The sequence below is a fragment of the Bactrocera neohumeralis genome, chromosome 3 (assembly GCF_024586455.1).
Source record: "Bactrocera neohumeralis isolate Rockhampton chromosome 3, APGP_CSIRO_Bneo_wtdbg2-racon-allhic-juicebox.fasta_v2, whole genome shotgun sequence".
NCBI lineage: Eukaryota > Metazoa > Arthropoda > Insecta > Diptera > Tephritidae > Bactrocera > Bactrocera neohumeralis.
In genome coordinates, this window is record NC_065920.1 from 70,982,543 (window position 1) to 70,995,891 (window position 13,349).

Sequence of the window (13,349 nt, forward strand, 5' to 3'; positions counted from 1 at the left end):
GCAAACGCCCCACATTAAACACTTTGTGAAACTTTTCTTTCCATTTTCAAGTTAATAACAGATGTGTGCTTTCATAAATGTTGTTGTATTGTGGCAGGAAATGTTGAGACAACTTTGTAGGTCTTTGTGTTTGTACATATGTATTTATTTATAAACACTATTTTACTGTTATCGCAGATCACATTGACATAATTAAGTTTCTATAAATCATGATTGGCCAACTCGATTCTAGAAATTGTTGATAGCCTATCAGTGCTCATAATAAAAATGTGTGGTAACTCCATATAAAAAATTTTAATTTAACTTTTAAAGTTCCTGGAAATTGTAAATAAAACGTAAAATAATTAATTATTCATCAATATTTATTATGTCGCCTTCAAAGTAATCAAGTGTAATACACTTATGCCAACGTTTTTTTCAGTCCTCGAAACACTTTTCATAAGCACTCTTTGGGATGGCCTCCAGATTCTTAAGCGAATTTTGTTTCATCCCTTCGAAAGACTGAAAACGTGTTCCACGAAGCGGCAATTTTACTTTGAGGGACAAGAAAAACTCACACTGAGCCAAATCTGCTGCATACGGGGTTGATCGATGGTATTCATTGGATTTCTCGCTTAAAATTCGGTCCCAATCGTAGCTCGATGCGGCGGCGCATTATCATCTGTAAAATTCATAAATTTTTCTTTCAAAGTTTCGGTCGTTTTCGACGGATGTTCTCACGCAAACGCCTCAATGTAGAAAATAGAACTATTTATTGACCGTCTGTCCCCCCGGCACAAATTCATGATGGACTAAAACACGAATATCGAAAAAAATCAATGAGCATCACCTTGATTTTTGAGAGGCTTTGACGTGGTATTTTGGTTTCGGCTCGTATTTTACATCTATTCCGATGATTGTTGACTTGTTTCCATGACAAACTCTTAAACCCATGTCTCATGGGCAGTTATAATGTTCTCCGCGAATGTATGACCGGAATTCGTACGATCAAGCATATCCAAAAAGACCTGTACCGAGAGCATTCCGTACTCTTGAAAAGAATTCAGCTTTCAGCGAGTCGAGAAATAACGAGTTACATAACCGAAATATCGACCAAAATCATTCAAACGGACTCGTGAGAGATGTCGAGGTCTCTTGCCATCTCTCTAACAATTGTCTGACGATTTTCAAAGACCATATTTTTCACCTTTTTAGTATTTTCATCAGTTGAAGCGGCCGAAGGTCGTCAAGAACGAGGTATGTCTTCAACGATATATCGACCGTTTTTGAAGGCTTTGAACCACTCGTAGGCTTGGCAAAGTAATGAAAGGACAGTCCTACAACTGAGCCAAATCTACAGGGTTTGTCCGAAAAGTAATAGGACTGATTTTCTTCCGCCGCGACTGTACTTCGGAGCGTTCGCGCACCGACTGTATTCGGTAGAGGGCGTTTCTAGCTAACGAACGAGCGGCTGGTCAGTTGTCTTCGAACACCTAGAGAGTCAGCACAAACATTTTCGTGCGACGTATTTCTGTGAGTGGTGCAAGCCACGAATGCAGCATTCGTTAGAGCAGACATATGCGATTAAATTCTGTGTGAAACTTGGTAAATCTGCTGCAGAGACGTTTGATATGATCAAGCAGGCTTACCGAGATGTTGCTTTAACAAGAAGTGATGTGTTACGGTGGCACCATGCCTTTTTGGATGGCCGAGAAGAGGTCGCTGATGAAGATCGGAGCGATGCTCATTATCTATTTTGACATCGTCCATTATAAATTTGTTCCTTCTGGACAAACCGACAACGCCTGGTTTTACATGAAAGTCCTCAAGAGACTCGAACAAAGGGTCAATCGGGTCCGACAAGACCGGCATCCCAACGCTTCCGCAGCAGCCCTACAGCCCAGATGTGCCCCCTCGGACTTTGTTTTTGTCGATGAAAGGAGATCCAAGCAGCATGCACCTCGGCTCTTGAGGCTGTTCCGGAGAATGCCTTCCGTGACGCCTTCAATGCTTGCAAATCGCGCTGACAGCGCTGCAACGACGCAGAAGGAGCCCATTTTAAAAGTTTTTAAAAAATTGTAACGATTGGTTCAATATTTTTTTTGTAATCGACTCAGTCGTAGAACTTTCCGGACAAACCCTGTGAATGTATCACAAAATAGGATGTTGCCACATGCTTCTATTATATAAATTATTAAACACAGAAATTATACGAATCAAAATGCTGGGTTATTATGTATTAAAAAATATAAATATACATCTCTTCGATTTTATGCAATTAGCAATCCTAAGGTTACCTTACCTTCCTCCCTAACAAACTTATAGTTTAGACGCTTTACCGGATGCTTTCGTGAGCTTTTAAGTGAAATGTGGTGATGTGCTGTCTAAAGTTTTGCATTTCAATTTGAAAGCAAAGTCTGAGGAGTGGTTTCTCTATACTTCGTTGCATTCTACGTGGTTTAGTGAGCACTTACGTAAGTAAAGAAAAGTTTTTTCCGGTAACTCAACAACTCTTACTTACTATTAGCAGCATTAAAAGTTGGGCTGAGAAAGCATACATACATTTGACACATGCAACAAAAAAACATGACTATGCGATATTCCATTTATCTGCTAACCTTTCTTTATTTCTAGTATATTTCAACTAAAGAAATTTGTAAGATTTTCGTTCATTTTTTATCATAATATCTTCATCCCTCTATACTCTTATGAATATGAGTAATATGAGTATAACTTATATTTTAATATATACTTTTCATCCTTCTCACAATTTTCCATTTCTAAAGAAGTAAATCACAGTTTTCACATTATTTGCTTTCCCTTCTAAACTCATTCGTCAGCTCGTTGCACATACAGGTCAAGTTGTACGCCGCCCAACCCCACCCGCAACGCATACGTAAACGTTTATGGCCACACAACCGACTGGCTGGCTGGTCGATTTGCTCTTCGTTTGTGGAAAGTCAAGGCTTCTCAAAGGCATTCACACACACGCCAACATATCTACAGACACATCCTGCCACAACTGGGTCAATTGACTTTTTCGGTTATTAGTTCGTTTGGTTACGTATCGCTTTAAGCGTTGTCGTTGCATAAATGCGGCCACAATTTTCCACAAGCATAGTATAGTTTACCGCGCCGAACGCAGCACGAATTTAGGTGCAGCTGCACTCAGCATTTATGGGTTGGCATGAATGAATGAACTGCTGACACACATGTCGTGCCATAGCCGTTGAGTATGTGGCTGTGTAAACGGTAATAAATGGGGTCATACAGGTCCCTCAAGGGGTTAGAGCTCACTTGAGTTAATATTTGTATTAATAAAGCGCATTTTGTAGGGATTATATAATAAAATTGGATTTAATTACGTTGCATTGAAAGTGTTTGTTACGAGAAAGGTAAAAAAAATAATGAAAAATGCGGTTGTTGATTTACTGAAGTTAAATATTTTGAATAGAACTTGTGGGAGTAAAGAAGTTATTTTAATGAAGTGGCTTTGATATTATTTAGCGGTAGTAAGGGTACTCACATTGGGTGTGTGTCTTCGCTAAAGCGCACAAATGTAGGCTATATGCACAAGTATAACTGAAACGTTGCCTACATTTAGGAGTGGCATAAAAAAAACTAGAAATCGCATTTGAGTGTTACGAATTTCCACATAATAGCCTCTTCACTTTATATTTCAATATATTTTTTTTAATTTCTTGAATTTTTCACTACATTTTTCATATCTATTTTTACTGAGTTTTAAAATCTGTTTTAGGTGTGTGTCTTCGCTAAAGCGCGCAAATATAGGCTACAGGCGTTTATATGCAATACTATTCAAAAATGTTGCCTACATTTAGTAGTGTCGACCCAAAAAAACCACAAATTTCAATAGACTGTCACAAAGTTCGATATAAAGCTTTTTCATTTAAAATTTTTCTTTATAATTAGCTCTTTTCCTCTTTACTGCCAATTTTTAGTACCACAATCATGAAAAATCTCACACTAATTTTATTCTCCGACATAAAATTGTTTAGCAATTTCTTCATCTCTATTTTTTCTGAATTTAAAAACTCGTTTAGGTGTGAGTCTTCGCTAATTCGCACAAATGTTGACTACAGGCCTTTAAATGCAATACTATAAAAAATATTGCCTAGATTTAGGAGTGTCGACCAAAAAAAAGGAGGAATTTCAATAGACTGTCACGAAATTCGAAATAATAGCCTTTTCAGTTTATATTTTCAGTATTTTGTTTACTCCAGCTCTTTAGCTTTTCACTCTTTATGTTTACTCCGACATTCCTGAAAAATCTCACACTAATTTTATTGCCCGACATAAAATCGTTTAGCACTTTCCCGTACTCTATTTTCACTAAATACCAAAAACTTGTCCTGCACCCAAACAAATTGCATGTTTGCCTTTTCAATTCATTATATGCCCAACTCCCGGGCACGCGAAAAACCTTAATCACACATCCGAGCCCACACTCGCGTATACCTCGGTGACTCTGTGCTGCGTCATTAAGTTTTGACGCGCCATAAGTGATGCATAAAAGCCTTGCGCTGTGGGTTAAGTATTATTTCAATGGCCAAAGTGCCGATTTCGTCCACACGCAAATATGTTTGTTTGTATAACGCCCACCGGTTTTAATGATTTAATGATTTTACCGTTTCTATTTTGGTAGCATTGAGTCAGCGCAAGTGTCTACTCCGGCGCTCTACTACCACTCGTGTCAGCTAATGCATGCGAATTGCTGGTTGGCGGTTTGGCTGTGTCCGAAATAGCTTTGGTGCGCCTAAAAGCATGCTAGCGACGCCAATGACGCGGCAGTCGCACCTAAACAGCACTCTTATGAGGGTCCTGTAGGGAAACAGTTGGATTAAGTTGTGTTTAGTTTGATGCTGATGGATTATATTGATACTTCTAATGTATTTGCAATCAGCGCTGATAAATTTTGTAAGCATTGCTGATCCTTGAAATATTTTCTTAAATTTTTCAGCTATTCATAATAAATAAATGATTTTTAATGGCCTTAAGCAGCACTACTTTTCCGAACAAAATCTAGTCTTACGGGGAATAAAAATTTGTCGCGTTATAGTATATGTGTATTGGCAGACAAACTTACTTGTGTATACTTTTAGGCGCTTATGCCCCATAATTTAGAAATGCGTGTTTACATTTGTCGGAATTCGCTTAGGCAGTTGGTAAATTAAGTACTCAACTAGAAAAACATTATTGTTAGTAGAAATTAATAGTTCAAAAAAATTTTAACATTTTTCTAATTCTTAATTTAACAGAATCGTGATTGAAACAATTTTTTTTCTGAAAAAATTAAATATTTGATTGAAAAAGTTTGTTGTGAAAAAGAAACAAAACAATTTGTTACCGAAAAAAATCGGATATTATAAGAAAAAATTAAACTTATCACAAATCAGTGAGTGCAAAAGGCGCCAACAAATTTTTCAAATTTTGTAGTTCCTAAATACAAATGCTTTTTTCTATCAGGTAAACGGTAATTACAAATGCATATGTGACGTAATAATCAAAGATAATTTATCGATAAAAAACTCGATTATTATTGGAAAGTTTTAGAATTATCGAAAATCAGATAAACGGTCAGTAGAAATGTATATATGATGGAATAAACAAAAAATAATTTATCGATAAAAAATCGGTTGTTAACAGAAAGTTTGGAAGTATCGGAAATCAGATAAACTTTAATTAGAAATAGATATGTGTCGATATTATCAAAAAAAATGTTTTCGACAAATAATCGATTATTATTGGAAAGTTTTGGAACTATCGAAAATCATAAAACGATATTTAAAAACGTATATGTGATAGAATAATCAAAAAAAAATATCGATAAAAACGATTATTATCGGAAAGTTTTGGAACTATCGAAAATCATAAAACGATATTTAAAAACGTATATGTGATAGAATAATCAAAAAAAAATATCGATAAAAACGATTATTATCGGAAAGTTTTGGAATTATCGAAAATCAGAAATTGACAATAAAAAGTAAAGTATTTCAAAATTTAAATATTCGCTATCGATATACCAAATAATCAAACCTCCAAGTGATTTAGCAAAAAAACTTTACCTAAACCACCGTTATTGTTGCAAAAAGACTTCAAAATATCCTGAATAGTTCAATGCTTCGTCATTAAAACTTCTTCTTTATTGGCGTAGAAACCGCTTATTGTTTTACAACAGCGCGCCATTCGTTCCTCCTCTTCGATGTTTGACGTCAATTGGAGTTTCCAATAGTAGCCAGGCCCTTCTCCACCTGGTCTCTTCACATCCTCTTTCACATTCATCTCATTCGGATGACATGACATAGCCACTGTAGCCGATGTCTCATAATTCGCTGAACTATGTCAATCGAATGCGATATCCGCTGTTGCCAATCTCCAAGATAGACGAAATTATCTACAACTTCGAAGTGGAGAAAGCTGAACTAACGGCGCGGTTGTTGAGACCATATCGATGTCGTCGGCGAACGACAGCAGTTGTACACTCTTATAGAAAATGGTATCTTCTCTATTTAGTTCTGCAGGTCAAATTATTATCTCCAAGAATAGATGGAAGAAGTGGCACGATAGGGAGTCGCCTTGTCTGAAACCTCGTTTAGTATCGAAACACTTGGAGGCGTCCTTCCCGATCCTGTCGGAGCTTTTGGTATTGCTCAACGTGAGCTTACACAGTCGTAGTAGTTTTGCAGAAATACCAAATTCAGGCATCGCGGCATAAATGCAGCTCCTTTTCGTGCTGTCAAAGCAGCTTTAAAATAGAAAAGAGGTGGTGCGTTTTGATTGGTGGCGTGTTCAAAACTTTTTATCAATTGCTAAATTTTGGTATAATTTTGATTTTATTTTTATTAAAATTTTTAATATTATTAACATTACTAAATTATTTTTTCTGTTAAATTACAATAAAAATTTTCGTTAAAAAACTATTTTCTAGCCCTATTTACTACTTAATACAATTAGACCGCAATTATTTATTACTCGTATTACTATATTCTTTTGAATGATTGCGTCAGCCACATTTTCACCTACGCAATTTTCCCACTTGTTGTTTTTTTTGTGTAAGCATTTTTTTATTGCATTCAGCATTTTAACGAGAGCAGTGAACTCGTATTTTAAAGGCAAATAAATTGAGCAAAAACAGCTTAATTTCATTAATTAGTACTAAAACTTGGATACGTGAATACTTACACGTGCGTGCGAATAAATTATTATAAATTGAACAAAAAGAAATAAATGAAAAATTTACATTTTTAGCTGACTACGGAAAAAATATTTTCTAAAAAAAATTATATAATTATAAAAAATATACAGATTTTATAAAAAAATACGTAATTATAAAAAATATATCGTCACCTTAAAGGCAAAATAACGTATCATCAAAAAGTTCGAAATTGAGTGCTTCATTGATTGCGATCCACTACTTCAAATTACATACATATAAGTATATATGTCTAACATTTTAAGGTTCTGCTATCAGATATGACCCAGTTTTAACCAATATTTAAATTTTGTTTCTTTTATGTTTCATTTTATTACGTGTTTCATTCCTTCCTCTGTAAATTTCCGAAAATGTTGTTACGTTATTTTGCATTTCAAGGGACGATATATATTTTATAGAAAATATACTTAACAATTTCATATTCGTTCAAAATCATACCAAATAATCATGGACTAGTGCAGAAACCTTTGCATATGATAAAAAAAAGTTGAGAGTAGACTGAAACCCATCAGAAACGGAAGATAAAATAACAGACAAAATAAAGGCAGAATAACTTACAGGCGATCTGAGGCTGGTAAAAGGTGGAGGAGTGGTCTTGGTTGGATTTTTAAAGTTTAAAAACGATTTATCCCCATTTCCAGCCAAAGTACGCGGCCTATAGAAAAAAGTCATACGGCAATGTTGTAGGTTATGAAAGGATCTATAACCTACACATACACTCTTTTCGCACATAACCTCAAAATGTATGCAAAAAATTCAAATAACCCACCTTATTTTTACACCAGTTCGAAAAAACCCCTAGTTTTAAATTACAAATGCTTAAGTGAAGGTATCAGGCTTTTTTTAAAAAGTCAGCAAACTTTATTTTTTCTGAAAACTCTACTTTCCGATGTACCCGGAAATTGTAACTAAAATGAAAAATATTTAATTATTCATCAATATTTATGTTCCAAGGAGCGGCAGTTTCAGCTTGTGGAAGATCGTGGCTGGATGCGTTGGCGCATTATCATCGTATAGAATCCATGATTTGTTCTTCCACTATTCCGGTCGTTCACACGGCCAAAAGGAACTTCATATTGACCGTCTATCCTTCTGGAACAAACTCATGACGCACCAAACCACGAATATCGAAAAAAACTAACATCACTTTGTTTTGAGCGGCTTTGGCGGCATTTTTTTTTTTTTTTGGCATCGGCTCGCTTTTTTGCCTCCATGCCGATGACTGTTGACTTGTTTGCTTGTCAAACTCATAATCGGCAATTATAATGCTCTCCATGAATGTGAGATCGGAATTCTCACGACCAAACATGTTCAAAGAGACTTGTTAACGGTAATATTTTTGAAAAAAAAAAGTTAGCTTTATCGGTATGAGTTGAGCAAGAACGTATTTCTTACCCAAAATATCCACCAAAACCATTCGAACAGACTCGCCAGAGATGTCGAGCTCTCTTGCAATCTCTCTAACACTTGTCTGACGATTTTCAGTCATCATATCCTTCCCTTTTTTATATTTTCATCAGTTGAGGAGGTCGAAGGTCGTCCAGAACGTGGCATGTCTTCAACGATCTCTCGACTGTCTTTGAAGGCTTTGTACCACTAGTAAGCTTGTGTTTTTAATAAAACTAAATCACCATAAGCCTCCGATATCCGCAACGATTTCACACACGAAATTTGGTATACATTACTATGGTAAATTTTCTCAGAAATGCCAAAAATACCCTACTATCTATGCATTAATCCAAAGTTTTTAATTTAATTTTCCATTAGAAGCGATCAAAAAGGCATAAAGTGCCTTAAGTTTTAAAATTTCCATGCTAAATGAGTAACAAATTTAAGACTTTTAGCATTTTCCATCTCCAGCTTCATTTTGCTCGACTCAAGGCAACGATACGCTGCCTTTTTCCAATTAGCTTTTCGTGCTGTAATCGCGGAGAGTGGGAGTAGTGGTATTAAGAATGTGCAGCAACTTGTTTTCTACTCGCATTTTAATTGAAAACTGAATCTCCCGAGCTTAAGGTTAAGTTGCGCAATTCGTTAGGCAAAACGGCAGTGGCCATAAACTCACTTTATGCATGGCTCTCTTTTTAATTGTTTTATTTCAATTAAACTTCTATACCTTCATACTAAATAATGTTTCTTTCTTTTATTTGCAGTTGTGGCTCTTTGAATATCGACAAATACTGAAATATCAACAACAACAGCAACAATAAAATCGTATGTTTTAAAGCAAATCCAGGAAGCGGCATCAAGCACGCCATGTCGCTACCAACTTAACTGCGGAGAATTGTTACACAAAATACAATAAAAGCAAAGAAACAAAAAACAACAACAAAACAGAAGTATCCAACAAAAAAATAAAACAAATCCACCACTAAAAACAAAAACAATCAGCAAATCCGCCAAGGAGCAACGCAACAAAAGTTTTCCAGCCCTTCCGAGTCTCAGCGTTTCTCAAGCGTAGTCCGTTTTTTTACGAGACTTTTTACTCAAAACCGCAACACCTTTTAGTGTTTATTTTAATTTTTTAACTCAACACGTGCAAAACATAGCAAAACCGTTACAACAACCCTTGTTAAATCGCTCAAGTGCGCTTTGAGTTCGTGTGCTTTTCGTGCTTCTTTTTATTTTCCTTTTTTTGGGTGTTTTTAACCGAGCTCTTCGTTTGTTGTGCGCTGCCGATGTAATTTTCGCTCGTCGCAACTAACCTCGAAAGTGTTTCGTTAGTTTGTTTTTCGACCAAACAGCGATATCCGGTTTGTGCGTCTATTGGTGTAAAACTGTATGACATTACTTGGGCCTAGCGCCCCTGGTATGGCCTTTATGATGAAAAAGAAAAAGTATAAGTTCAATGTTGAGGTACAATTACAAGAGCTCTCCGAGGTGGCGCTCGTGAATGAGGTGCTGTTCGCGAAGATACGTCTACTGGATGGTGGTTCGTTTCAGGAGTACAGCAGCAGGTGAGTTGCCGGCGAGATAACTAGTATTCTATTTCTAAAGTTATTTGGTTTAAAAAATTAATATCTTCAATAAATATTTGAGCTTTAATTATTTGATTATTGCGATCCTGCAAACTTTATGAAAGTAGAAATATTCAAAGGATATCAAACGACAGTAAGATTTCTGATGTATCTACAAATTTAGGCAGAATTGTAAACCTGCTCAAAGCTGCCTGAGAGAAATATCTATTCTTGTAAAGGACTGTAGTAAGCAGCAGAGAAGCTATTGATCAAAGTTGAGGTCTCTCGGCGAAAGTACTTCTTTTGCGCTATGTTAAGATTGTCGATCCCATAATGTTCTATATAATTTTTGTAGCTGGTTGACTGTGCCTTCAAGAGTAGTGAAGGCATATCTAGACTCCCTATCTCTGGTATCGAGTTATTACATGGTTAGACTAGTTTGTTTGCCAGTTCACAGCAGTATTACATAGCTTATGAGGTTGATAGGTCAGGTACCTTAGCTGCTCACTAGCTGCAAAATGGAACCATATAGTAACTTCGTTGACTTCTTGCTGTTCAATATAGCACAGTTGGCCCTCTGTGCTTCAGAAGGTCCTTTTGATCCAGCTAAATCGTAAGAATTCTTGTAAGCTGTTCGCTTACAACAAAGTTCGCCTTTCAATAGTTAGATTGGTTAAATAAGCTGACTTCTGATGCATAGAGCCTGACACAAATTTATTGAGGCGTGTAATACTATTTCCAGCCAATTCAGTAGTTGTAAAAGTCAAAATTTACTGGATGCTTGGAAGAAGAAAAGATAGAATCATCATAACACTTCCTTCTATCGGGTGATTTTTTAAGAGCTTGATAACTTTTTAAAAAAAAAAACGCATAAAGTTTGCAAAATCTCATCGGTTCTTTATTTGAAACGTTAGATTGGTTCATGACATTTACTTTTTGAAGATAATTTCATTTAAATGTTGACCGCGGCTGCGTCTTAGGTGGTCCATTCGGAAAGTCCAATTTTGGGCAACTTTTTCGAGCATTTCGGCCGGAATAGCCCGATTTTCTTCGGAAATGTTGTCTTCCAAAGCTGGAATAGTTGCTGGCTTATTTCTGTAGCTGACTTGACGTAGCTGCACAAAAAATAGTCTAAAGGCGTGATCTTGGTGGCCAACTTACGGGTCCATTTCTTGAGATGAATTGTTCTCCGAAGTTTTCCCTCAAAATGGCCATAGAATCGCGAGCTGTGTGGCATGTAGCGCCATCTTGTTGAAACCACATGTCAACCAAGTTCAGTTCTTCCATTTTTGGCAACAAAAAGTTTGTTAGCATCGAACGATAGCGATCGCCATTCACCGTAACGTTGCCTCCAACAGCATCTTTGAAAAAATACGGTCCAATGATTCCACCAGCGTTCAAACCACACCAAACAGTGCATTTTTCGGGATGCATGGGCAGTTCTTGAACGGCTTCTGGTTGCTCTTCACCCCAAATGCGGCAATTTTGCTTATTTACGTAGCCATTCAACCAGAAATGAGCCTCATCGCTGAACTTGTCGATAAAAAAGCGGATTTTCTGCCAACTTTTCTAGGGCCCATTCACTGAAAATTCGACGTTGTGGCAGATCGTTCGGCTTCAGTTCTTGCACACCGGTTTTACACCAAGATCTTTGCGTAAAATCTTCCATGTGGTCGAATAACACAAACCCAATTGCTGCGAACGGCGACGAATCGACATTTCACGGTCTTCAGCCACACTCTCAGAAACAGACGCAATATTCTCTTCTGTACGCACTGTACGCATTCGTGTGTTGGTTTAATGTCCAATAAAGTTCCAACTTGGTCACAATCGCATTAATTGTTTGCTCACTTGGTCGATTATGTAGACCATAAATCGGACGTAAAGCGCGAAACACATTTCGAACCGAACACTGATTTTGGTAATAAAATGCAATGATTTGCAAGCGTTGCTCGTTAGTAAGTCTATTCATGATGAAATGTCAAAGCATACTGAGCATCTTTCTCTTTGACACCATGTCTGAAATCCCACGTGATCTGTCAAATACTAATGCATGAAAATCCTAACCTCAAAAAAATCACCCGATAGAATAAGATTTGCGATAGGTTGAAGGCGTTTTGTTGAAAATTAATATCCAACTGCAAAAAGAATGTGGCTTTACAAAAGGACTGTATTTTGCAGTCTAAATATGATCCCCTGCCATCTTTGGCGATCAGCCATCTAACCTAACCTAACTATAGTAAGCCTTCCCAAAATGATCAAAATATTTTGCAAGAGTTTTTCTGACGGTCTTCGTTCACATTTCCCACCTATTCTTCAATGAAAAAATAAGCTTTAATTTCGAAGCAAAATGTCTTCCACCACATCTGGAATAAAGTTAAGAAAGCATATTTTTGAGGTGTTGGACCGTCAACTGTAGTTCATTGGTAGCGAAAATCTATTTACTAAAATGGTTGGTGTCTCTGCTACAACCCTTAGCTAAAATCCGAACAATTTTCACTTCAATTACCACATTTTTTCAGATTTCGGAGAAAAAGCAAAAGCTCATATTGAAATGATGTAATATAACTTGAATAATAATTTTGAAAGGATTTTTGATTGAAATATTGAAATATTCACAAAATGTCTTCAAATAAAAGTTTCTGAGCTAAGGAAAGGAAAAGGAAAGTTCCAAATGACATGATTCGAAGTAGAAAAGCAAGAACAGTGAGTTCTGAAAAGATTTTCGTCTAAAATTCTATGACATGCGTTCACAAAATGTCCACAAATGAACTTCAGTATGAATCTCAGAGCTTTCGAAGAAAAAGTGAAAGCTCCAAATGCCTTTATTCGAAGCTGCAACCGTGAGTTCTAAAAAGATTTTCGATTAAAAAACTACGAGATGCCTTTGCAAAATGTCCACAATTGAACTTTTGCGGAAGTTTCTGAGCTTTCGTAAGTAAAGTGAAAGCTCCCAAATAATATGGCATGAACAAAGATTTCTGAAAATATTTTCGATTGAAAAACGTTAAGATGCGTTTACAAAATGTCCACAAATTAACGTCAGCAAAAGGTTCAGAACTAAGAATATTTAAGACCTGATACAAGCCCACGACTCCTTATACAAAAATATTAAAAATTACATAGAACTCCACCGCGAACTGTCTTACGATTTAAATTAACTCTAAAAGGGATTT

At 36.4% G+C, this 13,349-nt stretch overlaps 1 protein-coding gene across 8 annotated transcripts in view; it reads left to right on the top strand.

The window, feature by feature from the left end:
* The window catches only part of LOC126753023 (protein FAM102B), a 195,577-nt gene that overhangs the window by 153,463 nt on the left and 28,765 nt on the right, over positions 1-13,349 (top strand). For all 8 annotated transcript variants that reach the window (XM_050464115.1, XM_050464122.1, XM_050464114.1 and 5 more), the window contains one exon: positions 9,370-10,173. In XM_050464115.1, the coding sequence (XP_050320072.1) occupies positions 9,998-10,173 (176 nt within the window). In that variant the 5' untranslated portion in view covers positions 9,370-9,997. The remainder of the gene's footprint in view (positions 1-9,369; positions 10,174-13,349) is intronic.